The 18,299-nt window shown below is 34.2% G+C and overlaps 1 protein-coding gene across 1 annotated transcript; it reads right to left on the bottom strand.

Moving 5' to 3' along the window:
• Positions 1 to 11,895: 11,895 nt before the first annotated feature.
• LOC131035689 (geraniol 8-hydroxylase) lies at positions 11,896 to 14,081 on the bottom strand. Its single transcript, XM_057967428.1, has 2 exons — positions 13,063 to 14,081; positions 11,896 to 12,705 (listed from the first exon to the last, which is right to left on the bottom strand). Exons 1-2 carry the CDS (start codon positions 13,951 to 13,953, stop codon positions 12,073 to 12,075), a joined length of 1,524 nt encoding a protein of 507 aa, XP_057823411.1. The 5' UTR covers positions 13,954 to 14,081; the 3' UTR covers positions 11,896 to 12,072.
• Between the last annotated feature and the right edge of the window lie 4,218 nt (positions 14,082 to 18,299).

The raw sequence follows: 18,299 nt of genomic DNA, 5'->3' as shown, positions 1-18,299 counted from the left end.
CATGTTATATAATATATAATATTATATTATATTATATTATATATTATATAATATTGTTGGTGTAAATAAATATTCATCATGAATATTATTACACTTTACCTAAGTTAACTTAGGATAATGCATCTCTTTGTAGTTTGGATTTGAGACACTTAGGGAAGTGTGCACATAGAGATATAGCTTGTAGGAGAAATTCCACCTTTTGTGGTCTTATTTTGTTGTTACACTCCACATTCGGTGGGTCATCCACCTCTTGTGGAATATTATATTATTTCTCCTACCTACCCCTAGTATTTCTTACCTACCCTTGTTTCTCATTGAGCCACATGTCATGATTGTGTGCTCGTATATCCATATGGCCTTGCCTATATAAGAAGGCCTATATTCATTGTATTGGAAAATCCAGTTGATCATTTGCATATTGATGAGAATACAATTTGTTCTTGTCATTATTTTGTCTCTCTTTTATACTTTTCATTTTGTCCTTGATCTTGGCAAAATATCACATGGTATCAGAGTCATTGGGGCTTCAATTGATTGGTTTTTGGAGACATCTTGAAAGGCTTCTATTTTCGGATCTAAGGGAAAACATTTTTTAGAGGCATCGTAGAGTGTTTTCGACCTCACCATTGCGTCTGAGAGGCCATTTCCATAAAAATCGAGTATAAACTCGACCTATTTTGGCGAAAATCCAATTTTAGGCGTTGGAGGAATTTTTTGCCCAATTCGGGCAATACGGTACAAAAGTTTTGGATCTCAAAAAAAAATTAAAAAATCTGAAATTTTTTTTCTAGTTAAAAAATAAAATAAAATTTGCGGGTCCGTTCTTTCTGCCTATTCAACCGTTCAGTTAGCGCCCAGTCAACATTTTTTGAAAAAAATTTAACCCCTCTCCACTGAGCAGTTTCGATTTTTGGGTCAACTTTGGAGGCTCATAACTTGCTCAATTTTGCTCCTTTTTGGGTGCAATTTTTTTTTATTTGGGATAATTTTTTGTGCTCTTCGTGGTGGTATGGTTATTTTCTAATTTTGTTGCACAAGTGTTTCAGAATTTGTGGATTCTCTCAGCTGTACCTGTCTAATCCTCAATTTTGCAACTTCAAAGGCTTTGTTTGAGCTCATATGACCTCCTTTTCAGGTATCGTTTTATTTTAAAGTGCATATTTTTTTGTCTACTTTTATAATATATGATCATATTTTAGATATTTTGAGTGGAAATTGTACTTTCAAATATTGGTCTTATTTGGCCTACTTGGTACTTGTAATTTGCTTGGATCTTAGTTTAGATCTCTTGCATTATTAGTTTGAGTCTTCTTTGGTCTTATTAAGGTAGTTGTAAAGTTGAAATTAGAAGTCCACTTTGTCATTTTTTGCAAGTGGCACATTGTACACGCACTAAGTGTAAAGTGTCAAATCATCATATTTTTTTTGGTGGGGGGTTCTTTGATTGAGTGAATTTGGGGGGTGTCTTGTGTGATTGTTCCTCTCTTTCCTTGTGCTCTTTCATTTTTGTTGCAATGAGTCCTCATAAATTTCCACCTTTAACTCCACATAATTATGCATCATTGAAAATTAAAGTATGGAGCAAATTAATGGAAAAAGGTCTCACACATTACATAGATGGAACAATAGCAGCACCACATGATCCTAAGGATGATCCTAATGCTCAGTTAGAATGGCTCACTAAGAATTGCATGGCTCTTGGAACTTTACGTAAGTATGTATTAGATGATCTCATTTTTCACATTGAGAAGTGCACTACAATCAAAGAGGCTTGGGATATGTTTCAGAAATGGTATAGTCAAGTTGATGAAATTAGAGGTTACAAGATTGACAATGAGCTCACCAACTTGGATCCCAAGAGTTTTAATACAATCCAAGATTATGTCACCAAAGAAAATGAGCTAAGAGCAAAGCTTAAGGATTGTGGAATTGACAAAAAGGATGCTCAGTTTATATTCAACTTGTTGGACAAGCTTGCACCAGAATATGCAGCATTTGTTTCAAGATTCCAAACTCATCGTTTGATGGTGGGGAGTTCCTACATCATTCATTCATTTGATGCCTTCATAGAAATGTTGATATTGGAACAATCTAAGTTGTTGAACATGGGGCTCCTCAAGTCGTCAAAGTCCAAGGCTTTGGTGGCTAATCAAGGGAGTCAAGGCAAAGATTCCAACAAGAAGAAGAAGCAATCTAATTCAAAGCCACAACGGGAAAAAGTGCAATCATCCTCTCCATCACAAGGCGATTTTTCATCCTATTCCAAGAAGGATAAACCAACTTGTGCATATTGCAAGAAGTATGGTCATGATGAGCATCGATGCCACACCAAGCAAGTTGATGAGTTGACAATTCTTCTTAAGAAAAACAACATCAACTTACCATCAGCCTACGCAAAGAAGGATTCATCTCCTTCCTCTTCCTCAGTCTAAGGAAAATGGGAAAGCATTTGTGGCTACAATAGGTTCTTCATAGTAGTGGATACTTGACTCGGGTGCCTCTTATCGCATGGGTTCTACAAAGGAGCAGTTTTCTTCATTGGAGCCATCTAAGGTACCTCACATTTACATAGGTGATGATACACAAGTAGAAGTTGAAGGGAAAGGTTCAATTGACATGGATGATGGAACATTTGAGAATGTTCTTTATGTTCCTAACTTGTCTACCAATCTTCTCTCTATCTACCAAATCACTCACTATGGGAATGGAAAAAAGGTTGAGTTTACACCAGATTCAGTTGTGGTAGAGGAACTTGATAATGATGCCTTGGTAGTAGTGGGACAAGTCAATGACAACTCAAGGCTTTATTCATTCTCCCACTTTGTGCCAAGTTCTCCTTCTAGGGCTTTGCTTACTCATTCAAATTCAAAAGGTAAGATATGGCATGAGCGGTTTGGTCACCTCAACTATTGCTATCTTCAGCACCTCAACAATAAAGACATGGTCGTAGGTCTACCTCGAATCAGTTTTTCAGAGGGTGTATGTTCAAGTTGTTCCATGGGCACACATCTCAAGGAGAAGTTTGATAAGGGGAAAGCTTGGAGAGCTTTGGAAGTTCTTCAACTTGTTCACAGTGATTTAGCAGATCCATTCCCAACACCTTCATTTAGCAAGGCCTGCTATGTCCTCACCTTCATTGATGACTACTCCCTCTTCACTTGGGTCTACTTTCTCATTCATAAGAGTGAAGTATTTGATAGATTTCAGGACTTCAAGACTTGTGTGGAGAAGCAATCCGAGAAAGTGGTCAAGATTATTCATACAAATAATGGAAGGGAATATGCGAACAAAAGACTTGAGGATTTTTGTACAATTGAGGGGATTGATCTTCAACATTCTGTTGCATACACTCCACAATAGAATGAAGTTGCAGAATGCAAGAATAGAACTCTGAAAGAAATGGCTAGTTGTATGATACACGCACGTTCTCTTGATCCCACCTTTTGGGCAGAGGCTATCTGTTGTACCACACACATCTAGAATTGGGTTCCTCACAAAGATTTGCAAGGTATTACTCCTTTTGAGGCTTGGGCTGGTAGGAAACCGATTGTGAGACATTTTAGAGTCTTTGGGTGTCCAACATGGGCTTGCATACCTCTGCAGAAACACAAGGCATTGGAACCTTAGAGTCGGCCTTACATTTTTGTTGGATATCCTGAGGGTATTAAGGCATATAGATTGATGCATGCTAAGACACATGAGGTGTTTATTAAGAGGAGTGTTCACTTTGAGGAAAGCTCTCCTAGCTTAGCCTCTCTACCTCCTCCACCTTCCTCCATTGTGGATAGTGATGCTAGTGATTTAGATGATGAGACTCCTTCAACTCTAACTCTCAAGGTTACCCCTCTACATGGTCCACTTGCAGTTGAGGAGCCTCATTCTCCACCTCCACCTAGACCTTGTTGGGCTTGACAGACACTTGAGTTTGTGGGTTCTCTTGTTGGGGATCCTTCAGATACACGGAGGACTCGATCACAGCATCAGGACCTTCCACATGCATTCATTTCTACCACTTCCGATCTACAGACATTTTGGGAAGCATCAGGGGTTCCTGAGTGGGACCAAGCTATGGAGGAAGAGTATAGTTCCTTGATGAGGAACAACACATGGGATTTGGTCCATCTCCCTAAGGGGAGAAAGATGGTTCGATGTAAGTGGATTTATCGGACCAAGTTTGCAGCAAATGGTAGTGTGTATAAGTATAAGGTTCGACTTGTTGCAAAAGGTTTCTCTCAGGTTCCAGGTGTTGACTATACAGAGACCTTTGCGCTCGTAGCCAAGATGAACTCCATTCATTTGACACTTGCTATTGCTGCACCTCATGGTTAGGCTGTAGATCAGATGGATGTGAAGAGTTATTTTCTTCATGGTGACCTTGATGAGGATATTTATATGGAGTAGCTAGAGGGTTTCATCCAGGATACTTCCTTGGTTCGCAGACTAAGGAAATCTCTCTATGGCCTTAAGCAGGCCCCCAGGGCTTGGTATGCGAAGATGGATTCCTTTCTTCTCTCAGCAGGGTTCACCAGGTGTCATTCCAATCCGAATGTCTACATTTTATGATAGGATGACTCACACATGATACTTGTGCTCTATGTTGATGATTTGATCATTACAGGGAGCACCGCATCCATCATTAGTAGAGCCGAATTTGCTTTCCATGACAGATTTGCTATGACTGACTTGGGTCTTTTGCACTACTTTGTCGGGATAGAGATTTCACGGTCACCTTCCAGGATTACACTATCGCAGCCCAAGTATGCTCTTAATCTACTTGCATGCTTTCATATGGCTGATTGTAAGCCTGCACCGACTCCCTTTATTTCTGGAGTCAAGCTTGAGGCTCAGTGTTCTTCTCCACCAGTTGATGCCACATTGTATCGTCAAGAGCCATCTTGCATTGTTGACTTGAGTCTTCATTCCCCTAAGTTGCACTTAAGGGGGGGTGTTGGTGTAAATAAATATTCATCATGAATATTATTACACTTTACTTAAGTTAACTTAGGATAATGCATCTCTTTGTAGTTTGGATTTGAGACACTTAGGGAAGTTTGCACATAGGGATATAGCTTGTAGGAGAAATTCCACCTTTTGTGGTCTTATTTTGTTGATACACTCCACATTCGGTGGGTCATCCACCTCTTGTAGAATATTATATTATTTCTCCTACCTACCCGTAGTATTTCTTACCTACCCTTGTTTCTCATTGAGCCACATGTCATGATTGGTTGCTCGTATATCCATATGGTCTTGCCTATATAAGCAGGCCTATATTCATTGTATTGGAAAATCCAGTTGATCATTTGCATATTGATGAGAATACAATTTGTTCTTGTCATTATTTTGTCTCTCTTTTATACTTTTCATTGTGCCCTTGATCTTTGCAAAATCTCACAAATATATATAATACGTATTAGATAATAATATAATATATTATATATTATGTATTATATAATATAATATATTATATAATTATATAATATATTATATTTTATAATTTATAATATTATAATATATAATATAATAATATATTATATAATATTTTATAATCTAATATTATATTAAATATATTATGTATTATATAATATATAATATAAGATAATAATATATTATATATTATATATTATATAATATGTAATATATAATATATTATTATATTACATTATATATTATATAATTTATTTTTTAATTTAAAACTACAAATAAAAATTGGATATCTGATATCCGATTTGCTTAGGTGTTTACCATGCCAAGGTGTACTGATGCCCAAGCCAAGCAAAAAGTCAATACGGATTTTTGCATTTTTAGGTGAGTGGAGAAGGCTATTTTTTTTACATCGCCACTTTTGGGCCCCCCATGATCCTGCACTAACTCGTATACCTAAAAGTTCTATGAGGGTGAATCTGATAATAGAGAAGCATAGTGGAGGATTAGCCGGACACTTTGGTGTTGACAAAACAATAGCATTGGTGAGTGAACATTGCTTTTGGCTTCATATTCATAAGTAGGAAATTTGTGCAGAGTAGTAGAGTTTGTCAAGTTGCAAAAGGTAGTAGTCAGAATGTGGGTTTGTATAAACCTTTGACAATACCAGAGAGACCTTGGGAGGACATAATCATGGATTTCATACTTGGATTATCTAAGACACGGAGAGGGAATGATTCTATATTTGTGGTGGTGGATAGATTCTTGAATATGGATCATTTCATACCTTGTAAGAAGACATCAGATGCAGTGCATATAGCTGACCTATTTTTCAAGGAAGTACTGAGATTACATGGGTTACCTAAAAGCATAGTTTCAAACAAAGACACTAAAATTTGTTGGTTATTTTTGGAGAACACTTTGGAAGAAGATGAAGACAAATTTGAAATTTAGTTCTACTTTTCACCCACAGGCTGATGGATAGTTAGAGGTAGTAAACAGGAGTTTGGGAAATTTGTTGAGATTCTTGGTGAGAAAAACGGAAGTTGGGATTTTATTCTTGCACAGGCAGAGTTTGTCTACAATAATTTAGTGAATAAGAGTATCAGAAGAACACCTTTTGAGCTTGTTACCATAGAACACCCTAGATGTATATCAGTAATGAAGATAGAAAGAGTGTAGAAGCAGAAGAATTTGCAGATCACATGAAGGCCTTACATATTCAGGTTAAGCAACATTTGGAGGAAATGAGTAGCAAGGATAAGGAGAAAGAAGATGAGAAGAGAAGACATAAGGAATTTGATATTGGCGATGAAGTGATGGTGTATCTGAAGAAAGAAGTATTTCCAGTTGGAACCTATAACAAGTCGTAGATGAGAAATTTTGGACCTTGCAAGATCTTGAGGAAGTTTAGTTGCAAAAATGCATATGAAGTGGAGCTATCAGATGGTTTGAGTATTTCACCTATATTCAACATTGCAGATCTACATCAGTATCATGAATTAGAATCCAGTGAAGGCAATATTGTAGACTGGGAGAAGCAATTTCCCCAGAAGGAACCATATTAGATTGAAGACATTTTGGACAGTAGGATTGGATGTAGCACTTAGAGCAATTAGTACAAGGAGTATCTTGTGAAATGGAAGGATAGACCGGTTGAAGATTCATATTGGATTTCTTAGGTAGAGGTGGACCGCCTTGGTTTTTCTCTGACCCCAGCAAAGTGAGGGACTAACTTTTTCAACAACCTTGGATGTCTAATGTAGGAGCATCCTCGGTTCTTGGTAGTCTTGCATCAACCAAAAATATTTCTTTTCAATTTCTTTTCTGTTTTGTAGCTTCAACATTCCTTTCTGCATTTTCTTGCATTTTCTCACCAAATCTTGTGGAGCTAGATTTTGCTTCTAAACATGATTATCTTCCTAATTCATGAACCGTGGGATATTTGGATCTTTTTTCGACAAGTTATCACTTCCTTATTTCGAGACAGTTTTTTGGCTTAGAACCCCAGAACTGCTTGGACCTATTCTATTGATGAATCTTGCGGAGCTTCAGTTCACTGATTCCAATACTCCCTAGCATGTGGCCAACCTTCCGCAGATCCACACGTCTTCCTTTGGATTTTTCTGGAGGATTTTCCTTGGTAGAGGCTGACCTGGTGGTTTTACATGTTTGATCTTGTTCTTTGGCACTTGATCCCTCTTGGGCCAACATGGATTTCTCTTGCACATATAAATCAATGTAATTAAGCATCATAACTCATTCTAGAGAATATAGAAGATATATCTTAAGATTTAGAGCTCCGGAGTTGACATATTCTATAATTAAGCATGTATATTGTAGTCCAGTGAGCCGAATCTTGAAGCCTGAATGTTACTTGCCATTTGTAATCAGTTTTTATGATCTAATTCATTGAGTTCTGCATTGCCTCCATCATCTTGTCTTGCTTTGGTTGTGTTTACTCTTATTGCATGGTCCGGATAGATCTCATTGAGGTCCCTCCTAACCGTGATTGCACCAGAATGAAAACCTAAAGGGAGGGTAGTTGGACTCCACTTCCTAAGGGAATTCTCAAAATCAACACAAATGGGTCTACTAGGGATAATACTAGGCATGTGCGCATTGGTGGAATTGGGAGGGATAGCTCTTGTGTGGACCTTTCATTTCTTTCCATCTATAAATGAGTATAATCAAATAATCTTATGGAAGATCTTGATATCCTTTGTCCTTTGCAAAGAATTTGTGCTCTTCGTTGGCACAAGGTTATTTGTGAATTAGATTCTCAAATTATTGATCAATATTTTAGACACGTACAATATTGATGGAGCTAATTTGTAGTTGGCTTTGATTGCCTAACAATTTATCTTGTTAAGTAATTCTTTGGATTTTTTCTCCTTCGACTACATCCCAAGGAGTGGAATAGGGTGGATGATTATTTGGCTTAATGGGCTTCTAAACATGTTCTTGAATGGTATATTAGTGAGTGGAAGCATCTTAATTTGTATTATTCCCAATACTTAGATAAATTAATTCATGAAGACATGCCTAGATAATGGTTTTCTAGGTGGTTCTTTTCTTTTGTTGTTTTTTGTTGGTTGGTTGTTTTGGACACTTGGTGGATTTGTATTGATGTTCTTCCTCTATTTTAATTAATTTTCATCCCCCTTTTTGAAAAGAAAAATTCTTTTTTTTGTAATTATTTGCGTAATGACCATATATTTTTCAATAGTGACATTGAACTTGATATTTTTCATATATTTATCTTTGAGATTGGTTTTGATTTGAGATTTGGTTGCCTCCTCTCTGACTTGAATTTTTGAGCCTTTTCTTCCACCTTTATATGAATTTCTTCATCCACCTCTGAGGTTAGATCATCATTTTCCTGTACCATGACTAATTGAAACTTGTGTCTTCAAAGCATGCTCTAAATAAGGGCTAGAAAATAAACTAGTCCTATGCTCATGAGAAACTAGAGGAGAATGGATCTCATCCATAAAAAAATGTGAAAGGTTTTTGGTTTGTTCAATAGCCATAACAATAGATTCAAACTTTGTGGGTAGGATCATTAAGTAGGCTCCGTTTAGAAGCTTTGCTTCACTAGTCCATTAACTCAAGACTAAAAAATGAATCTATAGATTTAGAATATTTCATAGACATAGTTTCATAATCTCTTCTTAAAAATTTTAATTTTTTAATTTTTACTTTATCCATACTTTGATATGTATTTTAAAGGATGTCTAGTTCTTTCTTTGATTTTGTTGCTACTACAATCCAAAAAAAAATTCTCCAATGTGTTCCTTAAGAGATGTATAAGAGAGCCTCAAAATCCTTTTTCCTATTATCCTTGTGAGTATCCTTCTCTAATTGAGATAATGCATTGTATGTTGTATCTATAGGTTCAAAAAAGACATTCTCCAAAACTCTCATATGTCTTGAGAGATAAAATAGGCCTTCATTGTGATTGACCAATATTTAAAATTCTTTCCATTGAATTGACAAATCTAGGGATATATAAGACTTGTGCTAGAAGAAGATATCATTAACTTCCAGCTCCAATACTAGATGAAGAAAAAATAGGGGGTAGAAAATACAAAAAAGTTTGACAAACAAACTTAATTAATCAATAAAGAACTTTAACTCTTTCTGTTAACCAAAAAGAGTTGCATAGATCACCAAGCTAAGATAAATTAAAAAATATCTCAACCCTTTCTATTACACAAAAAAATTACTATACAATAAAAAAAATGTTAAATTGTTGCTCTTATTAGAAAATAAGGCTACACACTTATAGAAGATAGAGTTTTTGCTCTCACAATAAACTAGGAAAAAATTAGACCTATTGCTACCTCAACAATAAAATTTGTTATTTTCTTCTATATATTTCTACACTATCTAAATAATCACAAGTATAATTGCATTTCTTATAAAAGCATTTATGAATTCCTCTATTGTGGGACATTATTGAACCTAAGCTACGTATGAGTTGTTGTCAACTAATAAATATGATTCATACACTAATTACAATATAAGATAAGATTTGAAAGGTGGATAAAAGAGATAAGGTCAAAAGTCATGAAATATTTAATGCTACAATTGTGCTCAATCAAGTGCTATGTGAAAGATTTTATAACTACAATTTCTATGGTCATAGGGATTACCTTTTGTAACATTCTCTCTTAACCAAAATTACTACCATTTACGATGCCCAAATAGTCTTGTAGATACTCAAAGCTTTCATTTTTTCATGACTTGGTGAAAATATCTACATATTGATAAACTCAAATCTATAATATTCTAAATAAATTTTTATATTGTTAATATTCCAAATGTACTAGTAGATACATGGTGTAGTTGAAAAACAAAGAGGAGAAAACCTAATTTTAGAGTGTTTTTTAGGAAGAGCAACATCTATAACATCTATATCTTATGTCAGTTTTGTTTTAAGAGAGTAGAAATACTATTTTTATTTCTCTATCTATTGTAAGAGTGCCAACTTTATTTTTTAGTCCTCTCTTTGTGAGCATATTTTGTCCAAAAGTTTTCTTTATCAGTTATGCTACGAAACATGGTTGAAGTTGTTTGTTAATTTGTTATTTATAAAGCATATTTTGATGTCAATTGCTATGTAATTTTACTTGAATTCTTAATGGAAAGAGTTGAACCTACTGAGAAACATTATATGCTAGGAATATATTGCTTTGACTATGATTTTCTTTAGAAAAATTTACACTTTTTTTGGTTGAAATCTTTTTTTTTTTTCTACATTCGTTTGCATATTGACCACATCTTTTACAATATATTTTCATATTGGCCAAATTTTTTACAATTAGTGGCATTGAACTTGATATTTGTCATACCTTTGGTTTTGTGATTGATTTTGACTTGGAATTTGATTTGCACCTCTTCCACTTGAATTTGTTAGGCTGGTTCTTCCACCTCTATACAAATTTCTTCTTCTACCATGACAAACTGAAACTTGTGAGATAAGAGCATTCTCCAAAGAAGAGTTAGAGGAATGACTAAGAAAATTCTCGTGAAAACTTAGAGAGGCATTGAGCTCATGTACAAAATGCTATGAAAGATTTTTGGTTTCTTTAATAGTAATAGTTCAATAGATTTAAACTTTGTAGGTAGAAACTTTTCAACTATTCTTCTATCTTTAAGAGTCTCACTATGTTATCTATTCTGATTAACTATTCCAATAAATTGAGTAGAATATGAATCTTCAGATTCACACATTTACAATTTTGCAGTTTTTACTTAGTAATTCCTTGATATGCAGTTTAAAGGATGTCCCTGCTTGTTTTGATTTTGTTTTAGCTGCAACTGGAACTTTTGGGAAGATGCTCTCAAGCACTACTTAAAAAATGCAGAAAAGAGCCTTAGAATCCTTTTTCCTATTATCTCAAAGAAAATCCTTGTCTGCTTGTTGTTGCATCTATAGATTGAAAAAAGTCATCTACTAAGAACTCCAAAATATATTGAGAACTAAACAAGGCCTTCATTGTGATTGACCAATATCAATAATTCGGTCAATCAATAATTCTTTCATTCAGTTGAAGAATTTGACTAGAAAAAAAATACCATTAACTCGATTTTGGTAGCAGATGAAGAAAAACAAAGAGGTAGATAACACATAAACTGAACTCATCAATAAAGAAGTTCAGCTCTTTTCATTAAGCACTCAAATAAAATTATACAGTGATGAACATTATAATATGTTTATATATATCAAGTTAATAAACAACTTCAACTTTTTTTCATAGGATAAGAAAAGTTTTGGACAAAACTTGCTCGCGTAGGAGAGACTGAAAAATAGACCCGGTGCTCTTACAATAGATAAAGAAATAAAAATAGACTTGCTTCTCTCTTAAAACATAACTTACATACATAAGATAGAGCTGCTGCTCTTACAAAGAAAACACACTAATAATTTAAAAATAAAGAAATAAAAATAGACTTGCTTCTCTCTTACAACAGAACTTACATACATAAGATAGAGCTGCTGCTCTTACAAAGAAAACACACTAATAATTTAAAAGTTAGCAAGTAAAACTAGCTAACAACACAACAATCTAGTGGTAGATATGGAGTAGCCTGAAAAAAAAAGGTATATACTAATAAAAGCTATGGGCAAAAAAAATTGTATTAATACAAGTTATGGGGGAGGCGTGGTATGGCAATGGCCTGTAATTCTACAGCCTTCTTCAATGCAGCTCCAAGGTCATCACTCATATCAAGCTTGTAGGAAGGCATCCCATCAGATAGCATCCAGTCGAAGGAGTGAGCAAGCGAAGCCAAAACCAGATGAACCATTCGATGAGCCAAAGGAAGTCCCACACATATTCTTCTTCCTGCTCCAAATGGCAGCAGTTCAAAATCGTGCCCCTTGTACTCCATCTTACTCTTCTCACCCTCCAGAAATCTCTCTGGAATAAATCTCGAAGGCTCTTCCCAGATGGAAGGATCCCTCCCAATTGCCCACACGTTCACAATGATTTGGCTGTCCTTGGGTATTGTGTAGCCTGCTACCTCGCAGGATTTTTCAGCTTTGTGTGGGACCAGAAGTGGAATGGGTGGGTGCAAGCGGAACACTTCTTTCACTACTGCATGAAGGTATGGTAACTGATCAATGTCAGTTTCCTCTACTTTTCTATTAAGACCAACCACCTCTTCCAATTCTTGTTGGACCCGTTTCATTATATCTGGATTCCGAATAAGTTCTGCCATAGCCCATTCTATCGTTGTAGCTGTGGTGTCGCTACCGGCCATGAACAATTCCTGCAACAAATGAAAACCCTTTAAAATTTATTGCAATCTTTTTAAATAGAACATCACGAATCGTAGATCCTTATTCTAAGCATAGCGAGAATTATCAATACTAGGTAGTATCCATCACGAAGGAACAATAAGAATAAAAATGAATTCATTGAAAACAGTTCTTTTCACAAGAGTCCTGGTCAAGAGTCAACTTGCATTTCCAAATTTAAAATTCAACCCAAAAAATAATAATAATAATCAATTTGGCTCTCCTGCTTCTGATTTCAACTCTGCTGTTTTAATAAATTAAGACTTCTTTACCCCCATGGCCAGCCAAAAAACCAGAAGCAAACACTAACTACAATTCTTGAAACTTACAAAAATTAGGGCTCTGATGTCAGTAATGGTCAAATCAGTGCCACTGGAATCCAGTAATACGTCTAGAAAATCTTTGTTTGCATCTCCGCTCTGCTCAACGTTTTTGCTTCTCTTGGCAAGGCGATCCTGTATATACACGTCTAAAAACTTGTGCACCTTTTTAAAATTTATGGCCATCTGATGGCACAGGCGCTGAGGATCCAGAAAAGCAAGAAATGGGAAAAAGTCAGCAACATTTGGTGTTCCTGCGAGCTTCATTGACAGGGAAAAAGCATCCTTGAACTCCACAGACTCCGGATTGCTGGGATCGAACACGCTTGAACTGAAGACCATGTTGCCTAACAGATTGAGACCGATATAAAACACTATATGTGCAATATTCACACTTTTTCCCTTCTCCTCAAAAATCAACCGAATGGTTCTGAAAATCTCCTCTCTCCTGAGATGCTGCAGAGCTTGCAGTCTCTTTGATGTCATGAGCTCGGTACCTGCAATACGCCTCAGCTTCTTCCAGTGAGGACCGTGATCAGCCCAGCCTATTGAGGATTTGTGCTGATCAAGAGTCTTGGCTGCTTGTAAAACCCATCTGCCAGCCAGATTGTGATCCTGGGTTTTGAGAACCTCTTTCGCCATGGCAGGAGAGGAGACTACCATCACTGTTTTCATGCCTAGACGGAGAGTCATAAGTGGGCCATATTGCTGAGAAAGTGCCAGCAGAACTTCAGTGGCTTTTCCTCCTCCCAATTGAAGGAGATTTCCTACTAATGGCAAAGGTGGAGGTCCAGGGGGAAGAAAAGGCTTGGAATTATCATTCCTTAGTCTCTTCAACAAGAGATATACAATCACACAGCCAATCACCACAGAAAACCAAGAAAGATTCTGTACATCCATCTGAGTCCTATCTAACTTTTGCCCAATTAACAATCAAGTTAGAACTTTGATGGGTTAGGCTTCTATAGCTTGCGCATTCCTCCCAATTTAGAAATGTGAATTCAATAACCTCAACATTTCAATTTGGAAATGTGAAATAACCACAGGCAATGAAGAGCACGCTCTCATTGACCTATATATAGGCACTAATGCGTATGTTACTGGTGCACCGACGAATCTTTTTCGTGTCAATTTTAGGTAGTAGAAATGTCAGACAAGCCTCAGACTCCGAAACCTAAAACATGGAAAAACACCCACTTCTGAAAGTTTAAAGTCAAGTCAAATATATTTGACAGTGAGAGGTTCATGAACAGATGGCATGGAGAACGATACATTGTTACAATTATTTGTGAAAGTCAACTTAATTCAAGGAAAAAGTTTTCTAAAATCTGAAAATCGCTACTAAATGTAGAAAATACTAAGGATTCTTTCATTTGTCCGATCTTGAAGGGTTGAATTCAATAGCATATATATTTGTTAATTTGTGTGCTTACTATAATTCAATGGCGTTCCTGGAACGTGCCAAGATCACCAGACGTAGAAATGCAGGAAATTTTTATCTAGAAGTAGACGCACCATAATATTCAAAGAACGTGCTTTGGGTATTCCTCAACACTACATCTATATAATCGAGATATTAATTAGTATTTTGGTCTTAATTGGATGTGGCTTCTTGGCCAATAATGTGAAAACGTCAAATTTTGAATTTTAAAAATGTATGTATTAATCAAAATAAAAAGAATATATAATATAAAAGAAGGGTTTGGTGAAGAAGTCATATTTGACTATTGAGAGTTTTGATCATTATAATATTTTTTTCAACATCAAAAATTTAGTCTCGTGAAGACATCATATTTGATTATTGAGAGTTTTGACCAATATAATATTTTTCCCAACACTAAAAATTTCAAGAGATCTATGAATGTTTTGTCTTACTTAATTTAACAACAATTTTCCCATTACTTATTTTAAAAGTATGTTGTATATATTTTTTGTTTTATACTTTATAGATGTATGTATTTTAAAAAGAATTTAATATGATTTTAAAGTTTTATAGTAATTTATTATATATACTATATTTTTAATTAGATGCAATTATTTGTTATTTATCATTTTTTATATTTTTAAATTCATTCATAGTCTTTATTTTCTCTCACTAATTTCATAATTGTTAATGAAATCAAATGTAGTTGAGGTCAATCTTCTTGCAATTAATTCAGCTTAAATGTATATAACAATTCAATCCTCTCATGTGAATGGATGAATTTTACCATGTATGTTTGAAACAAATATTAGTTAACATTGTATTATTAAAATTCAACCATTTTCACAAATGATAATTTAGTTGTTTATTGATTAAAGTTGAACATTATAACTAAAGTATGTTGAAGTGGTTTTTGGGTAAGTTATCTACCAAAAAAAATTTATTTTAAAAATTATTTGTTAGAAATTAATTCTATTGTTTAGAAGAATTTTTTTATTATATTTAATTTAGGATATCATAAATTTATGATATACATAATTATCTTAAATTTGAAGATCGTATATTTTGGTATCTTAAATTTTAAGTTGTCAGCAAAATCTGAAATTATAAGTAAGATATACATATTGTTTAAAAAACTATCATATATATTTGAAATTATTGATAGGATTCAAGATTTAGATGGTACAATTAAAATATAAATATTTTTAAGCACGATTTTGCATGGCTTTTGCTAAAAATAATTTACTATGAAGTAGAGATACATGATTCTAATTTAAAACTTAGGTGACATCATTTTGATATGAAATTTAAGGTTTTTTGTGGTTTATCTGTTAAGATTATGGTGTTGATACAATTATTGAATGCATGCATACTTCATTTATCGCATACCCTAGTATTAGTCTTGTGGTATTTGACAATAATATACCACTTCTTACTTTTTTTTTAAGTATATTATATTTATTTGAAAATGACATCCTAGTCTTAATATTGTGACAAGGGGGTCTTGCAAAAATATAACTATTAATGTAATTTAAAAAAAATATTAAAGGGTTATGAAATTTAAACATACCATTATTTGAAGGACCTTTGTATGAGAAAAGGTCTTTGGCTATACCTTCCCACCATCCCATTCAATTTTACTCAAAAAATTTACATTCAAAGCTTGGGTTGCACTTGCAAGTGGAAAGAATTTTGCAAACCAACTTATACCTTGGTCATAGCCCTCAAAATGAGCTTTTTATCAAATATAATTTTAATATATTTTGGTTGAATTATAAAAAAAAAAATTAATGTTTTAATGAACATAATTTTTCACCCAACATCAAGTTCTTTTTTCTACACATTTAGAAAAAAATAAGTTAGTGAAAAAAATTCTGAAAATATCTATACATTAGGTATTGATGTCCTTGTTCCAACCAAGAAACAAATTAAATTTTGATTTATGCTAAATAAGTTATGTGTTATAGCATACACCTATGTCTAAATGATAATTGGTATGATGTCAAAACTTGATTAGAAAATAATGCAACAAAACATTATGAAATAAAATACAAGAGTTAGATATTGATGTTGCAAATCTATATTTAAAAAGACTAGAACTTTATCCTGTGTATTAAAAAATTTATGTGCGATGACATAAACATAACTTTAAAAAAATATTTTTGCCATCACAAATCACTAGTTCATATCATCTTCAAATTCTTAACAGCTTAGTTGCTATGGGTGTTTGAAAGTAAAGAATGAATTTAAAATACTATTTTCAATGCCCTACTTTGGCAAAAAAGTGAGAACCATTATTGTGAGATGATCCAAATGTGGAAGTCACAAAAATAAACATAGCTACATACAATATAGGAAGCTTGGATGTGACAAAGATAACATATCCAATAGTGAAATATTCTACCATGGGCATAGCATACAAAATTTATTACACCAATTGAGAGGACTTCGCCTATGTTATTGCCATTCATCCCACTTACTATATGGTCATACAGAGAAAATATATTCACCTTTGTGAGGTCCTATAGTAGGAGCTATTGGACAATATTCAACACACCAAGCAGTCTCATTATAATTTTATGTATGGGACTCTAGTTATATGTCTCACATTTAATTTTTGAAATGAATTAATAACCTTTGTGGGGAAGATATGGTACTCTTCTCATTTGGTAGAGACATAGATCCTTGACCATATCCATCACTTCAAATATGCTTCCTCATACACCTTTGTCTACTAGTGGTTCTTTAAATATTCTCAATAGAATATTCAATAAAGGGAGATAATTTCATATGATGTAATCTACAAGTACTCAAAAAATATTGTTTTCCTCATTGATGAAGACTTTGAACTTTGATGGAATCCATTGAACCTCGAACCTCATGGATTCCATAACTATCCTATAAGGTGATAGATGCATAAATAGGCTCATATGTGGAAACTTTCTTGAGCCTCTCCAAAGACCCTAAGGTAGAAATATTTCCTACACACCATAAATACATGGATTCAATAGTTGAAGAATAATATATAAAACATATAGAGAAAAATAGAGAGAAATTATAAGATGAATGGGGTCTAACAAAGAATGAAATATAGGAGAAAAGTGAATAAACCCCAAGAAAGTCCAGATAGGTACACATAAGCAGTTCTTCCACAAAACCCAAACAAGGAGAGGGCTTAGTTAGCCAAGGAAAAGAAGAAGCCATACTACAGCTCTGTAGCAATAATATTTAGAAGAGGAAACATTAGGGGAATTATGACAAATTATTATAAAGAGGAGACACAAAAGTAAAAAGGAAAAGGAAAGAAGGGAGGTCTTACCATAGGATATAGACAATAAGAAGTAATGTCAGAGGATACTTACCTTCCTGAAGACATATCGGCCCCTAAATTCTCCACTTTGGTAAATATAGATAAATTATAAAACAAGATATTAGAGAAGGAGGTTTTGGATAAGACAATACAAACCTACATCATTGTGGAATCTACTAATAGATTAATCACAAAAAGGGTATTGATAAGGTATATGGTAGCCTCCAATTTTACATTAGAAGATCTCATGGATATATTCTTATACTCCTCAACCATTGCACCCAAGATTAGGAAGAAAAAAGAAACTAAGGAAGAAGCTAACTTAAAATATTTGGTGATTGGAGAAGTATCCCCTATAATTACACCATAACAAAAGTAAAGAGTAATGTAGTTACAAAATAAGGAGCTTATATCAAACTAATTACAAGATAAGATAATGTTGTAGAAATTGGAGATAACTCAAACAATACAAATAGAGATAAAAGAAGAAACTAAAAAATCATATTGACAACT

This window comes from Cryptomeria japonica, chromosome 6, assembly GCF_030272615.1.
Source record: "Cryptomeria japonica chromosome 6, Sugi_1.0, whole genome shotgun sequence".
NCBI classification, from domain to species: Eukaryota; Viridiplantae; Streptophyta; class Pinopsida; order Cupressales; family Cupressaceae; genus Cryptomeria; species Cryptomeria japonica.
Note: the sequence above shows the minus strand (reverse complement) of the source record. Positions and strands in the feature narration are given on the sequence as shown.